At 41.7% G+C, this 16,978-nt stretch overlaps 1 protein-coding gene across 1 annotated transcript in view; it reads left to right on the top strand.

Annotated features, from left to right (window-relative positions):
- The window catches only part of zfhx4 (zinc finger homeobox 4), a 78,001-nt gene extending 61,712 nt beyond the window's left edge, over positions 1-16,289 (top strand). Inside the window, 6 exon segments of the mRNA XM_072378760.1 lie at positions 4,032-4,165; positions 5,238-5,438; positions 5,774-5,894; positions 6,057-11,444; positions 11,947-13,298; positions 13,300-16,289. Coding sequence (XP_072234861.1) covers positions 4,032-4,165; positions 5,238-5,438; positions 5,774-5,894; positions 6,057-11,444; positions 11,947-13,298; positions 13,300-13,515 — 7,412 coding nt within the window. The 3' untranslated portion in view covers positions 13,516-16,289.
- The last annotated feature ends 689 nt before the right edge of the window (positions 16,290-16,978 follow it).

Here is a 16,978-nt window from a genome sequence, read left to right as displayed (position 1 = left end):
CATAGCTCAGGGGCCCACTTCTTATAAATAACCATCTAAACAAAGGCCCCAGCATAGAAATGAGCCTGTCGGTCAGCCTAAGGAAATTAGAGATCCCTACCTGCTTCAAATTAATAAAGAAATTACTCATCATTCCTGCATGCAATTGCTATGTATTAACTGTGGGTTCAGTTTTGAATTGGGAAGATAAGGGGTAAACAAAACGCAGTTGTATGGAAACAAAATGGTATGCTAAATATTCCATATTAGCTTGTTCATATTCAGAATATTTTTAGTGTTTTGTATGTGCATGCATCTTGCAAATTTGGCAAACTTGAGAGCAGTGATGTGATTTTTTTTTCTGTCTCTCTAAGATGGGATTAAATATATTAAAGATATTAGCATGTTTAATTACAAGCCTGCAGCAGTTCCTTTGTGCGTGTGTGTTTTCTGTGTAATGACAGCTTGTTGAATGTCGCAGACGATTTGTCAAATGTGACAAGGCCATGCTCATATTTATCGCTCATTAGAATACAAGGTGGAGATGGAAGAGAAAGGAAGGCTGGTCATTAAAAACACAAACTATAGAAGACAGCTGCTGTTTAATAGCCTTTTTTTCCTCTTCCTTTCTCTCCATCTGACCATGTCTCATAGTCATAGTCTATCTCTTTGTGTACTTCCCTCCGGCTAGATCTGGGTCTGCTGAGTGCTTCAGTGGGAGTTTGAGGTTCAGAGTGTGTTGCTGTAATGTTATCAGGTGACCGGAGGTCAGCCTAATGCGTAACCCCAGAGCAGTAGGCCAGTAAATCATGCTGGTCAGTCCTCCCTGGCCCGCTTTGGCCAGCTCTCCCTCTTAGATTTACTGCTCTGTAACGCTAGCCAGTCTGCCAGGGCTCAGAACAGCTAAATTGAATACTAAATCCAAGCCACCCAGCCCCCTTCGCTTTATTTATGTGGGCTTTTTGCATGTTCATGATGTGAAAAATTGGGAATGGAATCAAGTGTGGAATTGTTTTACTTGTAAAAATAAAGGAGCTGGTACAGTTTAATAGTTGTGAAATCTTTCTTCAAGATGTCATCACAAATGGCGATGATGATGTCGATTTATATGACGGTGTAGTTAGAAAGAACTAGCTTATAAAAATCCAGTTTCTTTTTTTTATTTTATTTTGCCCTTTCTGACACAAACAGGTAGATTCTAAAATAGCATCAATGTACTGTCTCCCCTGCTTTTTCACAATTTATTTGAGAGATACATATTTTTTTGTTCTTCACATTGTTTTTTCTCAACATTTCCCTGCCTTTCCCTCTATTGCTTTGTACTTTGAATGCCCACTTCTGTGTGTGGAAGTGTGTGTATATGCAGTTCCCTAAACACCAATGACAGTTGCAAATAAAGATGGGTGGTGTGTGTACCACTCTCTCCCCCTGCAATGCAAAAGGGCTTGAGTGTCATAAATCACCTTTTGATTTATCTAATCAAGCAAGGTCCTGCTCCATGCAGACATTTGTCATTGGTAGAGGTGGGAGAGGGAGGGGGATGGTGGTGGTGGAGGGGCAGTTTCAGGTTTATTCAGCCTTCATTTCACTGGAAGAAGGGATGAACTGAAGGTGGGAAGGGAGGGGCAAAGACAAGGAAGAGAAGGCAGGGGGGGAAAGGACAATCATTGAATGTGGGGTGCAGTCTGCGAGACAAAGAAAGAAGGGAGGAGAGTCTCCTGCTCCTGCGCTGTTCTCAGTCATACTCTCTTGCATTATTTCTCTTGACTCACTTTAGCTATCTGTGCACCATGGAGGGCAAGAATATAAAGCTGCTTAAAAACGGGCAGAGAGAGTATTTAATAATTTTCTCTTGAGAATTAACAGTCTGCGTTTGGATCGTGTCTCCCCTTGTAGTTGTTTGTTTTACAGGCGATTATATCCTTGGAAGACACTACAAATTGAATGTATTTGCTTGCTACAAAACAACTTTATTATTCACTGTGAAGATGATTCATTCAAAGCTCCGAAATGGCCATACAAAAAACTGCTCTCTCACCAAGTTTGTTAAGAGAGTTAACAAACTGTTTTTCTTCATTTTACTTGATGAAAGCACTAGGTCAAAGACATATCTAAAGTAGAAGGACAGATCTTCATGTTGTGCGCATGCACACACACACACACACACACACACACAGACGCACATTTTATACAAACATACATTTACATTCAACATGACACTAATCAATGGTGATGTGTGGGTCCTTTCCTCTGCCACATTGTAAATGTGTTTGCAGCCTCTTGTCCGACAATCTTCTCATCTCCTTTCTCAGGGATGTAATTTAGTTGCAAATTGACTGGAAGATGGAGGCAAAAATTGAAAGTTGAAATTAGAAATGGTTATAATAAATAAGGGAGGCGGGATGCAGGGTTTGGAAAGGTCAGGTGATGTGATAGGTGCTTCCAGCCTGCGCCTATCTGACCAATGGAGTGTCAGAGGCCTGACATGAGACGCATATATGCACATATATGTGCACTTAGACACACACACACACACAAGCTTTGCAGGGGCCATCACAAGCAGTGGAAGACGAGATTACCTCGCTCCTTTGAGCTGCAGAGCAATTCTCGGATGTTCTTGGAAATTCTCATTGTGCCCTTGTGGTTTTTTTTCTTCACTCGTTCTCTCTTTCTTTCTTCCCTCCCTCCCTCTCTCTCTCTTGTCACTTTCCTTGACAGGCCAATATTTCAGGCTCCAGATATAGGGGATTACAAATAAAATAAGTGGAACGCCTACTTAATGCAACAGAATTAAAATGCATGAACGGGCCGGAGGAATTGATATGCGCCCAATACAAACATGAGCCACAGAATAATATGAAATACAAAATGTTTTTTTTCCAACCCCCTCTCCATGTATCAGTGCTTTGATTTCCCTTTTTTTTCCATTTGTGCATCTAGCGTGAAGCGTTGATTCGCAAGAGTGAGGCTCACATATTGCCTTGAGTGACCAGACAAGGGAGGGGACGTGAGAGAGAGGGAGGGAGGGGGGGGGGGGGGGGGGGGGGGGTGATAGCTTAGGGAGAGAGGGAGGAAGACAGCAAGGAAGAGGGAGGGAAGGAGAGTTGCTGTTGCTGTGTCTTTGTGTTGTGCAGAGTGGGTAAATTGCAGTGGCAGAGTATAGCAGGGTCTGCGCGGCTTGTATCTTAGGACGAGGCTAATGAAAGATTTATCAGTGGCTGCAGCACTTACTAAATACAACCAGAGGCTGATCTCTCCACACTGATCCCTACTGTTAATGTCTTACACACACCCTTACACGCACGCGTACAAATAGACACACACATGGAGTGATGCTATTATACCACCAGCCGTGACCAAGCCCCAAAAATGTTGTATCTTATACAGAGACAGGAGATGTTCAGGCAGTTGGGGAAATGTATATGAACTAATGAAGTGTATAATATTACCATAACATTTAATGTATGTCGTGCTGTGATAATGAGCCTGCCTGAGTTTTTCCCATTTTACATGTCCTCAGGGCAGAACCACGTCAGTGTATATAAATGTGAATTATACAGTTCATGCTCATAGCCATTCTATGTTGTCTTGGTCTCAAATAATATTTCAAATCACCACCTATGCCCCACTGAATATTAATTTGGTGAACTTGTTTGTTATATTCACTCTCGTTTGTAATTCAATAATCATTTGATCAATTTCTAATCTAAAACAGCCTCAGAGTTTTAGTGTGGCACTGAACTTAGTCAATTTTATCTGCTTGATGTGCTAGATTAGTGTTAGCATTCATATTATTGGTAGTATTCCTAAAGTGGGAATGATCAAATCCTTAAATCCTATCTTATGTATTCTGATTAAGAATTGCTAATGTACCATAGATTTCATAGATTTTCATTTCATAGTTTATATTTTTGATCACATATGAGAAACCTTTTGTTAAAATGATGTATGATGAAATAATTAACTATAACCTTGGATTACACAAATGTAGGCAAATAAAAATATTAACTGAGTAGGATTTATTTGAATGTTTTACATTTTCTGTTTCCCAGGAATGAATGCCATATCCAAAGAGGTTACTGGACTGAATACTATGGTTAAACATTCCCTCCTGCCAGATCGACAAATTGAGAGTCCACCCAAAAGGCCAAAGTCTGCTGAGGGGAAGACCTCAGCTCATGACCAGGTAAAGGTTTGTTGAAAATCAAAAGAGAACTGCCAGTTTTTATTATGTGTTTCCCAGCAACTTTAAGGTGGTTTGCAGTATTCTAACTGCCTCTCAAAGTCTTCGTAGTGTGTGCAGGTTCACCATAAATTTGTGTTTGTTCTAACCTTGACAAATAAAATCTGTGTTATGTAGCTTTGTTTATATCTGTTTGGGTGGAAATCTAGCTTTGTACGCCAAATACTTGCTAGAATTTGTCATTGGATGAACAGAGTTGAGAGCTAATGAGGCAGGTTCATAAGCACTAATGAAATCTAACCTTCACTGTCACTATGGGATGAGCTAATGGGAAGATACTTAACTGTAAGAAGCAGAAATGCTAAGCCAAGCATTTAGTATTTGCTGGCGCCAGCTTTCATTCAAAGGGTTAAATGCATCCCACCATTCCCTCTCTGACAGAGCTTTTTACCATCAAGCACAATAGGCCAGCCTTTGTGATCTTAAGTGGAATACCAGCACTAGCCTAAGGCCTCCCTCCCTGCTTCTTTTCCCCTTTTTTGCATCTCTTTAAATTATATGTGTTTTTAAATTAGATTATGAAGTATTAGCTCATCTGGTTCTGAGCCCTGAATGGAGGGAGGACGTAGTCATTTCGGAAATGGATTCTATTAAAACAGGTGGTAGGGAGGCAGCTATGCTCGGAGTACTCCCTGTAATGAGGGCAAGACATAGCTTGGGAGAGTACACACCTTTGTCATTTGTAATCTCCTGATTAGAAATTCTGGCCAATCGTGTTTTCTACTAATAAAATTGCATGAGTTGAGAGTCTTAAGTGAATTATGTGAAACGTGGTTGATTTACATTTTGTGTGTTGAGGTGGCCTTCTAAACTGGTCGGGAGATGTGAATGAACCAGCAAGTAGTTAAAAAATATGAATTTGACTTTGCAGATATGGGGTAAAGTTAGTACGGCTTCTGGTTTATGTACACCTTGATAAAACTATAGTTTTTAAAGAGTGATGTCTGTCTTGTGATTTAAAAAGTTATATGTCCTTGTCTGACCAGATACTTAGAATACTTTCCTGATTTTTCAGATACAGCAGTGTCCATATTGCAACTACAGCAGTAAAGATGCCAACCGCATGCAGCTCCATGTGATGTCCCAGCATTCCATGCAGCCAGTGATTCGCTGTCCTCTATGCCAGGATGTCCTAAGCAACAAGATTCACTTGCAGCTGCATCTCACACACCTTCACAGTGTGGCTCCTGACTGTGTGGAAAAGCTGATTATGACTGTATGTAGAAATTGCAATTATGTATATGATTTTTTGTGTTTGCACATGCCAGCAAAAAAAAAATATTTTACAAATTATCAAATCATTTTAAAAAGGGATTGCATTTTTAAAAGTAAATATCAAATAAAGTATGATTTGTTGTAACATTTAGTCAGAAATGCCAAATCCTTTGTTATGTCTTCTGTTAAGTTTGAGGCAAAGTTCCTTTAAAATATTTCCTGTGCATTTATTGTTTTTCCCTTAAGATAGAGCCATAAACCTGTTTATGTGATGTTTATTATGTTGTCTCATTATTTAAAATTGATACACTAATTGACATTTTTTTGTGATGATAGGTTGTTGGACCTGACTCAGCCACACCAAATAATGCCATGCATCCCCAAACGGGTCAAGAAAAAAGTCTTTCTTTGATGGATTCCTCTACCACTCTCATTGATGGGTCAGGGAAGTCACAAGGTGAGCAGAATATCGTACTTGAATTCTTTTTACTTAGTTATTGATATGAATAAAATCAAAACATGTAAATGCATGATTTCTAAATGTGTTTATTAGACAAAAGAAGAATGATTGTTAATGATTTGCTCTATATAACTTCAAATTGTTATTTTCTTTTTGTAGGGAACATCTTAAAAGATGAGCTGGTCAGTCAAGATAAGAATGAATTAGACCTGCAGGGTGAGGAACTAAAGCCCCCTAAGGAGGCCACAGAGGCCCCAGACTGGAAGAGAACTGCGGGGTTGGGACATGATAGCAAGTCCCCTGATAATCTTCAAGACCACCTGAGTGAGCTTCAGAGACTCCAACAGCAACAACAGCAGCTCTCAGTGTCTGATCGTCATGTCTACAAATACCGTTGCAACCACTGCAGTCTGGCTTTCAAGACAATGCAAAAGCTCCAGATACATTCTCAATACCATGCCATCAGAGCAGCCACAATGTGCAGCCTTTGCCAGCGTAGCTTCAGGACTTTCCTGGCCCTCAGGAAGCATTTGGAAAATGGACACCCTGAACTAAGTGAGGCTGAGGTGCAGCAACTCATTGGAAATCTGCCACTGAATGGCGATATTACTGAGAGTGAAGTCAGGGCCTTGGAGGAAGCTCAGGCCTTTGAACATGACTTGGACAAAGATGATGAAATGGACCAGGAAGAGAAGCCCAGTCCTACAGGAAGTGACAGCAGCTCTCTGCTAGATGACATGGGAGCAGAACCAAAACGGACATTACCATTTAGAAAAGGGCCCAATTTTACAATGGAGAAATTTTTGGACCCTTCTCGACCTTATAAGTGCACCGTATGTAAGGAATCCTTCACCCAGAAGAACATACTATTGGTCCACTATAATTCAGTTTCCCACCTGCATAAATTGAAGAAGGTCCTTCAAGAAGCATCAAGCCCAGTTCCCCAAGAGACAACCAACAACATTGACAACAAACCATTCAAGTGCAACATATGCAATGTTGCATATAGCCAAAGCTCAACACTTGAAATTCACATGAGGTCAGTACTCCACCAGACCAAAGCCAGAACAGCCAAAACTGACATGAGTAGCAGCAGTGGTATTACTGGCACGAGTGGCCCTGCACCTGCTAAAAGTCCATGCCCAAGTGCACAAGGGAATACTAGCAACTCAGATGCTACTAGAAGTGGCACACCTTCTTCTAACAAAGAAAACACTGTGGAACCCAAAGAATCCAACAACAGCAGTAACACAAAACAAACAGCAACTACTGACCATGTTTCAGCACAAGCAAGCAGCCACCAGTCAGCACAGTCCTCTGCCCAGCTGCAGCTGCAGCTTCAGCATGAACTCCAGCAACAGGCTGCCTTCTTCCAGCCTCAGTTCCTCAATCCAGCTTTCTTTCCCCATTTTCCAATGACCCCAGAAGCACTGCTGCAGTTTCAACAGCCACAGTTCCTCTTCCCCTTCTACATTCCAGGAGCAGAGTTTAACCTAAGTCCAGAACTTGCGCTGCACTCAGCAGCAGCTTTTGGAATGCCTGGCCTTACAGGATCATTCCTAGAGGACCTGAAACAGCAGATGCAACAGCAGCACCAGTTACAGCAGGCTCAGGCCCAGCAACAAGCTCAGCAACAGCAGCAAGCCTCTCAGGCACAGTCACAAATTCAGCAACAGAAAAACCAGCAACTGCAGAACCATAAAACCAAAATGGAGTCTAACACTGTGTCTGTTTCAGAAATACAGATGTCAAGGGAGGCAGAAGACCACTTAGAAAAACATGAAAACAGAGCAAAGATGGAAAATCCAGGAGATGCAATGAGTGATGGCGGAAAAGACCACAAAGACACCAAAAAGTCAACGTTTCCAGAGCCTTTGATTCCTCCACCACGTATTGTGTCAGGAGCAAGGGGTAATGCAGCCAAAGCTTTGTTAGAGAACTTTGGTTTTGAGCTGGTTATCCAGTACAATGAAAACAGACAAAAAAACCAAAAGAAAAACAAAGATGGAATTGAACAAATGGATATGAATACTGATAAGCTTGAGTGTGGGATGTGTGGAAAGCTGTTTTCCAATATGCTTATTCTCAAAAGCCACCAGGAACATGTGCACAGTCACTTTTTTCCATATGTGGAACTTGAAAAATTCGCTCAGCAGTACAGAGAGGCCTATGACAAACTCTATCCAATAAACCCAGCTTCACCTGAGACTCCTCCACCTCCGCCACCTCCGCCTCCTCCTCCACCTCCTACTGCTCCAGCCCCAGTAACAGCTCCGCAGCCCCCTTCTACATCAATGACCAAGCCACAGACGACAGTACCTTCACCAGTTCCTGTTTCCCATCAGCCCTCACACCAATCCTCACATCAGACACAGCAACCCCAGCCACCACCCCCTCCTCCACCACCTGCTGCACCACCTGCACCGCAAGTGCAGCTTCCTGTTTCCTTAGATCTGCCCCTTTTTCCACCCCTAATGATGCAGTCTGTCCAGCACCCAGGCCTGCCCCCTCAACTGGCCCTACAGATGCCCACTATGGACAGTCTCTCCACAGATCTTACACAGCTCTGTCAGCAGCAGTTGGGTCTTGATCCGAACTTCCTCCGCCAGTCTCAGTTTAAGCGACCACGCACTCGTATTACTGATGATCAGCTTAAGATTCTCCGTGCAAACTTTGACATCAACAATTCACCCAATGAGGAGCAAATTCAGGAGATGTCTGAGAAGTCTGGCCTACCCCAAAAGGTCATAAAGCACTGGTTTCGTAACACCCTGTTTAAAGAAAGGCAGCGGAGTAAAGACTCGCCATACAATTTTAACATTCCACCTATTACTACATTAGAGGATATTCGAATGGAGCCCCAGCTCAGTGCACATGAGTACTACCGAACTGACTCAGCTATGAACAAGAGGTCCTCCAGGACCAGATTCACTGATTACCAATTGAGGGTACTTCAAGATTTCTTTGACACTAATGCCTATCCAAAGGATGATGAGATTGAGCAACTTTCCACTGTTCTCAACCTGCCAACGCGAGTCATCGTGGTGTGGTTCCAGAATGCCCGCCAAAAAGCTCGTAAGAGCTATGAGAACCAGGCAGATTCTAAAGATAGTGAGAAAAAAGAGCTGACTAATGAGCGATATATCAGAACTAGCAACATGCAGTACCAGTGTAAAAAGTGCAACATTGTGTTCCCACGCATCTTTGATCTTATTACTCACCAGAAAAAGCTGTGTTACAAGGATGAAGATGAAGAGGGTAGTGAGGACAACCCCTGTGATGAATACATAGATAACAGTGAGCAAGGTCCCATCAAGATTACCCATCTATCTTTAGAGCCACCCAAACAATCCCAAACAGGAACAGCCACCAGTTCTGGGTCGAGCTCCCCTGTGATGGCCTCTCCTCGTGCTACCATGGGGAAAACTTCCCCCAAGCCAGACATTGCCACTGAAACTGAAATTAAACAAGCTGAGACTGCCCCCTCACCAGTGATCAAGTCACTACCAGAGCCCAGACCATCTAAGGCTTGCACACCTCAGCCACCTCCTCAAAAAGCTCCGCAGCCACAATTGTCAAGACCCCACTCACAACCTCAAGCAGCTGCGGTGCCTTCCAGTCCACTTTCCCTGGCCCTTTCCTCCCTCACAAACAGTCTGCCCCACCAGATGCTTCAGTACCAGTGTGACCAATGTAAGATTGCATTCCCCACTGTGGAGCTATGGCAGGAGCACCAGCACATGCATTTTTTGGCTGCCCAGAACCAGTTTCTTCACTCTCAGTTCCTTGAGAGACCAATGGATATGCCCTATATGATATTTGACCCCAACAACCCTCTAATGGCTAGCCAGCTGTTATCTGGAGGGCTTTCCCAAATCCCCTCTCAGAGTAGCTCTGGTATGACATCTACAGCAGGGTCTGGGGCAATGAAGAGAAAACTGGATGACAAGGAGGAAAATGCTAATGACAAAGATGGTGGAAACAGTAGTGAAGAGCAACACAGAGATAAGCGTCTGAGAACCACCATCACGCCAGAACAATTGGAAATTCTTTATGACAAATATCTACTAGACTCTAACCCAACAAGGAAGATGCTTGATCACATTGCACGAGAGGTTGGCTTGAAAAAGAGAGTTGTGCAAGTTTGGTTCCAAAACACTCGTGCCAGAGAGAGAAAGGGACAGTTTAGGGCTATAGGTCCCTCCCAGTCCCACAAGAAATGTCCCTTTTGCAGAGCTCTGTTCAAAGCTAAATCTGCTCTAGATAGCCACATACGATCAAGACACTGGCATGAGGCTAAGCAAGCAGGCTTTAGCTTGCCACCAAGCCCAATGATGAATCAAGACAATGAAAGAGGTGAAAGCCCTAATAAGTACAATTTTTTTGACTACGCACAGCTGCCTACCAAGACTGAGCCAAATGAGTATGAGCTACCTGCTGCATCCTCAACTCCAGTCAAACCATCTGAGGCGCAGGTAAAAAACTTCTTAAGCCCTTCATCCTTAAAAGCTGAAAACTGTGATGAAACTGAAGGGCCTAATAATAATTCAGCCGAAGCTTCATCTTATGATCTCATAAAGATGGATTTTGATGAGACATCATCCATTAACACAGCCATTAGTGATGCTACAACTGGAGATGAGTATAATAACAATGAGGTTGAGACCCTGACTGCCAACGGAGGGGACAAGCTGAGTGACAACAAAAGTGGCATGATGCCAAATTCTGATGGTAGCAATGAAAGATTCCAATTCAGCATGGTAAGCCCCTCTCTCAGCTTCTCTGGAAAAGACTGTGACTCCTACTTTAGCTCCAAAGATGATGAAATGGATGAATATAATGACCGAAGTGAATCATCAAGCCTAACTGATCCCAGTTCCCCCAGTCCCTTTGGGGCAGGTATCCCTTACAAGTCTGGGAAAGTCAATGCAGGGGATAGGCCTGGCCACAAACGATTCAGGACACAGATGAGTAACCTGCAACTGAAAGTACTCAAAGCCTGTTTTAGTGACTATCGCACTCCAACAATGCAAGAGTGTGAGATGCTGGGCAATGAGATTGGACTTCCCAAGCGTGTTGTCCAGGTGTGGTTCCAGAATGCCCGTGCTAAAGAAAAGAAATTCAAGATTAACATTGGAAAGCCATTCATGATTAGTCAAGGCTCACCAGAGGGACCCAGGCCTGAGTGTACACTGTGTGGTATAAAGTACACTGCCCGGATGTCTGTCAGAGACCACATCTTTTCTAAGCAGCACATCACCAAAGTGCAAGAAACCCTGGTAAACCAGGTAGATAGAGAAAAGGACTACCTAGCACCAACCACTGTCCGTCAGCTGATGGCCCAGCAAGAGCTGGACCGCATGAAGAAAGCTGGTGAGGGACTCAGCCTGCCTGGCCAGCAGCAACAGACTTCAGTGGATAACAATAATGCACTTCATGGCCTCAGCCTACCCTCAGGCTACCCAGGGTTATCTGGCCTTCCACCAGTGCTACTTCCTGGGGTCAATGGGCCATCATCACTTCCTGTTTTCCCACCCAACACACCTGGTGAGTTAGTATGACAAAAGGTGAAAAAAAGTTAAACTGACTAGAAGCTTTATGAACTGAGCTTTATCATGCACTATTTTATTCAACTATACTACTGTCTATTCTGTATCACAGTGGTGTTTGTCAAAAATCTTATTTTTTAAAACTATTTTAAAAATCAAAAATGGTGGGAATAAGTGCATGCATAATGTCAGCATTAAAGTTGAACTGCTAATTGCAAATTTAGAGATTTTTTACAATAAATGTATCTATATCATGTTTTTTTTGTTTGTCTTTGTTTTTCCCCAATTGTAGGTTTGGTATATTTATATTGTATTATATTGGGAAATTATCATAAAGCGCATGTGACAGTTTTGATCCATAACAAAAACTTAAGAAAGATAAAGACTCAGCCAGTGACAAATTAATCATCTTTACATTATACAAACAAATTTCCATCATGATTTGGAGTTGAATATTTAAATATTGAATATTTCCATATTTATATACCACTGTATTTCAGCTTTAGCGTCTCCCGGTGCTGGCATGCTTGGGTTTCCTACACCAGCCACCCCCTCTCCTGCCATGTCTCTCAGCACTACCCCAACCAAGACTCTTCTGCAGACTCCTCCTCCTCCTCCTCCTCCACCTCCTCCTCCTCCTGTTCCCTCCACACCTTTGGCAGCGGTAAACCATTCAGAGCAGCAAGGCAAAGACTCAGAGAGAGACAACAGCAAGAAACCAGGAGACAAGCCACCTCAATTGAAGGTGAAGGACAGAGAGAATGAGAGCAGCTCACGCCCGGACACCCCCAGCATGGCCAAAAAAAGGGAGAAACCATGTCCAGCTCCAGGGAAACAAGGAAGTGAGACTCCGTTAGATGCCACACAGCTTCAAGCACTTCAGAATGCTCTTGCTGCAAGTGATCCCAGCTCTTTATTGGGGGGGCAGTTCCTGCCCTACTTTCTTCCTGGATTCCCCAACTGCTTCTCACCCCAGCTTCCTAGAGGTGTCCAGACAGGGGGCTATTTTCCACCACTCTGTGGAATGGAGAACCTGTTTCCATATGGCCCAGCAGCAGTTCCACAAGCTGCCATGGCCGCTGGTCTCTCCCCGACTGCTCTCCTGCAGCAGTACCAGCAGTACCAGCAATCCCTCCAGGATTCACTCCAGAAGCAACAACAGCAACAGCAGAAACAACTTGAGCAGCAGCAGAAACAACAGCAGCAACAACAAAAACCAACCCCCGTGAAGACACCTAAGAGCATACAGAGCACCACAACCAAGTCCTTCAAACCAAAAGAAGCTATAGATGCTAAGGATGAAAACAACAAAGGCTCTTCAACAGAAAGCACAAAAGAAGAACCGAAAACAGATACCAAAAGTACCATGGATTTTCCTGATGCTTTTATTGTACCATCCGTCAAGCATGAGTTTATATGCAGGAAGTGCCAGATGATTTTTGCTGACGAAGATTCAGTGGTACGTCATCAGAAGTCCTTCTGTTACTTCGGACATCCTTTTACTGACCCGCAAGAGACAGTGCTTCGAAAGGCAGTGAGCAACTACACTTGTGTTGCCTGCAATGTGGTTGTTAACGGTAATGAAGCACTTGGCCAACATCTTCAGTCGAGCTTGCACAAAGAGAAAACAATCAAACAAGCAATGAGAAATGCCAAAGAGCATACTAGATTATTACCTCACTCTGTCTGCTCCCCTACTCCTAACACCACATCTACCTCGCAGTCTGCAGCTTCTTCTAATAACACCTTCCCTCATCTCTCTCGCTTGTCCATGAAGTCCTGGCCAAATGTCCTGTTCCAGGCCGCCACAGCCCGGAAAGCTGCTTCCTCCTCCCCGTCTGCCTCTCCCCCTCCCCCCCCTCTCCTCACCTTCAACGGTTACCTCAACTTCCTGCAGCACCTCAGGGGTTCCAACCTCACTACCCACCGAGAGTTGTTCAGATGAGTCTGACAATGAGCTAAGCCAGAAGCTGGATGACTTAGATAATGCGTTGGAAGTCAAGGCTAAGCCGGCCTCTGGCCTAGACGCAAGCTTCAGTAGTATCAGAATGGATATGTTCAGTGTGTAGGAGTGACAAAAGGATCCCTTGCTTAAAGAAAAAAATAAGACTTTTTAAACTGCAGTTCCAAAGTTTCTCTTAACCCAAAAAATTACAGTACCAAATGATTGACTCAGGATTGTTTTTCCCATATTGATATGCTGGCAAGATATTGATTGATTTTTGTTATGGACAGAACTGTTGCAGATGCTTGACTGAGCTTATATTGTATACAAAAACATGGAGTAGGAAAAAATCCCACAGGCTCCCTTGGGGAGCTTGTTTCAAGCCAAAAACTCTCACGATAGCAAATTGCACCTCAGCTGGATTGTTTTCCAAATGCTAGCATGTACTGTATGGGATGACGATCCAGAACCCTCAAAGAGAATCTCTCTTAGTTTAGATAGGTGTAATTCAGTAGCTTTAAATTCTCAGGTCAGAACATAACATTTCTCATTTGTTAAAGCAGCAACAAGCCTGGGTACACTTGGCTTATAACCAAAACATGTCAAGCTTTATCGGACGCATTTCCTTGATGTGTATAGAGTACCAAGAGACAATATTACTGTTACAATGGACAATGTGCATATCCTTTTAGTTTTGCCCTACAAAGACAGTATGGTTTTGCCACTGAGGGAATTTAGAATGGTGAAGTAAATGTGTATGATGCCCCCGTGTTTGCCAGTTTGTATTACAACAAGCTGTATCTATTTCCCACCCCCTTTTTTTCTTGTAGTATATACTAATCTGTGCCAACTCTTACCTTCTCACTTTTACCTCTGCTCACACCCTTTTCTGAAGAGGTAATAACTCTAGTTTTGATAGACTCTCGGATTATGTGAATATAACATTTTTCATTTGTGAATTGCTGTACTGTTACGGTACCTGCTTGTGTCTGGACTATAGTGCACTTACTTTGTTTTTATTTGTCTTTTTATTATTTGAGTAGGCCATTTGTTAATTTAATAGAATTTTTCTGTTTGTATGTATGTACGTATGTATGTGTTTTAATTATTATTTGTGTCTATTGCAGCAGCATAATGGTCCATATTTGTTACAGGATTGATGCCTAACAATCTAGAGACCTATTTAACAATTGGTGCGTCAAAGAAAGCAGTACTGTATACTTGAAACTGTTAAGGTACAAGTTGGTCACAATTTTTAAAAAAGGTATGATAATTTACCATACGTTTGCAAATATGCTGCTTTAAGAGGGGGGTAACAGCATTTGTGTTGTATATTAAAAACATTTTCATGTACTTGTAGGATTTAAAACAGTGTTATACCTATACACAGCCATTTAGTGCATAGGTTAACGTTCTCCCATCAATTTTCTGGGCACTTCTGATGATCTACAGTTCAAATCAACTTTTAGATTTTTTGTGATTTCAACATTGCAAAGTATTACCTTACAACATTTGCTGCTACTGTGTAATTTTAATTTGCTTGCCATAAAATCTCTCAACCAGACAAAATACTGATCCATTACTTGCTTTGCTTAGCTATTTTTTTTGTTTTGTTTTACCCTTTTGGTTTTTTCCTTTGCTGTGGAACTAAGAATGTGAAAGCTGTCAAAGGGTGTTCAATTTTTTACGAATCACTTTCTAGTTTGGTAACCAGTGTGATTCATTCCAAAGTAACAGAAGGCTATTTGTATGAAAGAAAAAGGCTTGTGAACAAAGAAAGCTAAGCTGTTGTACATATTCGTAGTTGGCTGTGCATGGTACAAATTTATTAATATGAAGAAATGCAAAAATGTATTGCTTTTGGTATTTCCTATTCTGAAATGAGCAAGTAGCATGTAATGCAACTGTTTGACAGGTTAAATCAAATCATGCTTAGTTATTGTTTCAAACAATGAAATCAAGTTACATTTCCTCTTATGTTTTATTATTGTAAAGGTGTTTTTTTTTTTTTCAAAGTTTAAAGCAAAATGTCAGTTTTTTTATTTTCTGTGTGAGCTTTTTAAATGTCATTATTTGGATTTTTAGTATTTTACATTTACTTTATTCCTGAAGACACTTTTCGATTGTGTTTCATAAGAGACATCCTGGCCTCCCAAGGTGCAATTCTGCCATTGTACAAACATAAGCGACTGTCCTGATTCCAAAGGCTTTCACAACTCTGGCTTTTTGCCTTTCCCCACTTTGTGGCTCAGCATTATAAGACTGAACTGTCAGCTAGCATCATGTGCTAAGATACTAGCATCAGACAGGACGCTTTCCACACCAAGGACTGGTAAAAGCTAACAAACCAACAAAAAGGATGGTCCAACAATATAACTGTACATAGATATTGCAACTGCACAGCAGCCAAAAAGAAAAAAAAGAACTTTTTAAAAAAAAAATGGATGGATTGTGTCATGTTTATGGGGACAGCCTTCAAAAGGTTGAAATTGGAATTGTTCTTCTGGATGTCAAAGGGATTTTCATGCCGCAATCATATCCTACACAATATGTACTCTACAACATCTGGGTTACATAGGAAATGCACCCTGAGGTTTTAATAAGAAGAAGCCCCTATGGCTAAAACTTTAAATAAACTAAACCAAAAATGTTATTGATGTTTTATATATAGAGAGTAGTCGCATTAGTTTTTGTTACTGTACTGTTTGAGGTCTCAACTGTACCGTATCACGGTAATAACATGGTTTTGAAACCTTTTTTTTTATTTTGTCACAGACCTGTTGTCATAGTTGAAATGACGTTTATTGTAGATGGTATTTGAACAACTTCTGGAAATAGTTCATCAAGTATGTTTGTTGCTCATTGTTGTGATACATTAAAAACTGTATCTGCAAACCAGTTTCGTCTCGTCAAATGTTGTTTAATGTATTTTTTTCTCACAATAATGTCATGTTTCAATTGTCCGAAGATCCTTCCACAGTTTTCACTAAATTGCAATTGACAAATTGGATTTGTAGATACTGAGATTCAATGCACAAAATGTAATATAGTGCTGCTGTTTGGCACTTTAAAAGCAATGCTAATGATCCTCATCTCCAGAAATGTTCTTTTCTATCTTTTTATCTATTTATATATATTATTTCTAATAATGTAGGGAGAGTCATTTTGAAAGTGAAGATTTTAACTAACAGTGTACTGCAAATAACAGAGCTAGAGATGCCATTGACAATTCTGGGACAGCTCTAGATGAGTTTAGCTTTTTAGACTGAACCTGAAAATTTACCACACACTCTGCACTAGGTTTTTGATATTGCTCTAATGCTACATTTTCAAAGAAGTTGTATCTTTTCGGCAAATATGCATTGTGTCAACATCCTACTGGTATGTCGTTCCAGCCACTGACAGACCAAACTGAGTCATATAATGGGTGCTTCCCATTTTCATGCTAGTTTTGGTAATGTGATTCTGAGCAGATGCAAGGAATTACGTTTGGACGTATCTGCTAATCTTGATCTACTGAGGTGCTGCTATAGAATCCTCACAGTGAAGGAGAAAAGTCCATAATGATAAATCACAGCAATGGGTTA

The sequence above is a fragment of the Leuresthes tenuis genome, unplaced genomic scaffold (genome assembly GCF_036924035.1).
Source record: "Leuresthes tenuis unplaced genomic scaffold, fLeuTen1.0.hap1 SCAF_24, whole genome shotgun sequence".
In the NCBI taxonomy this organism is placed as follows: Eukaryota; Metazoa; Chordata; class Actinopteri; order Atheriniformes; family Atherinopsidae; genus Leuresthes; species Leuresthes tenuis.
Note: the sequence above shows the minus strand (reverse complement) of the source record. Positions and strands in the feature narration are given on the sequence as shown.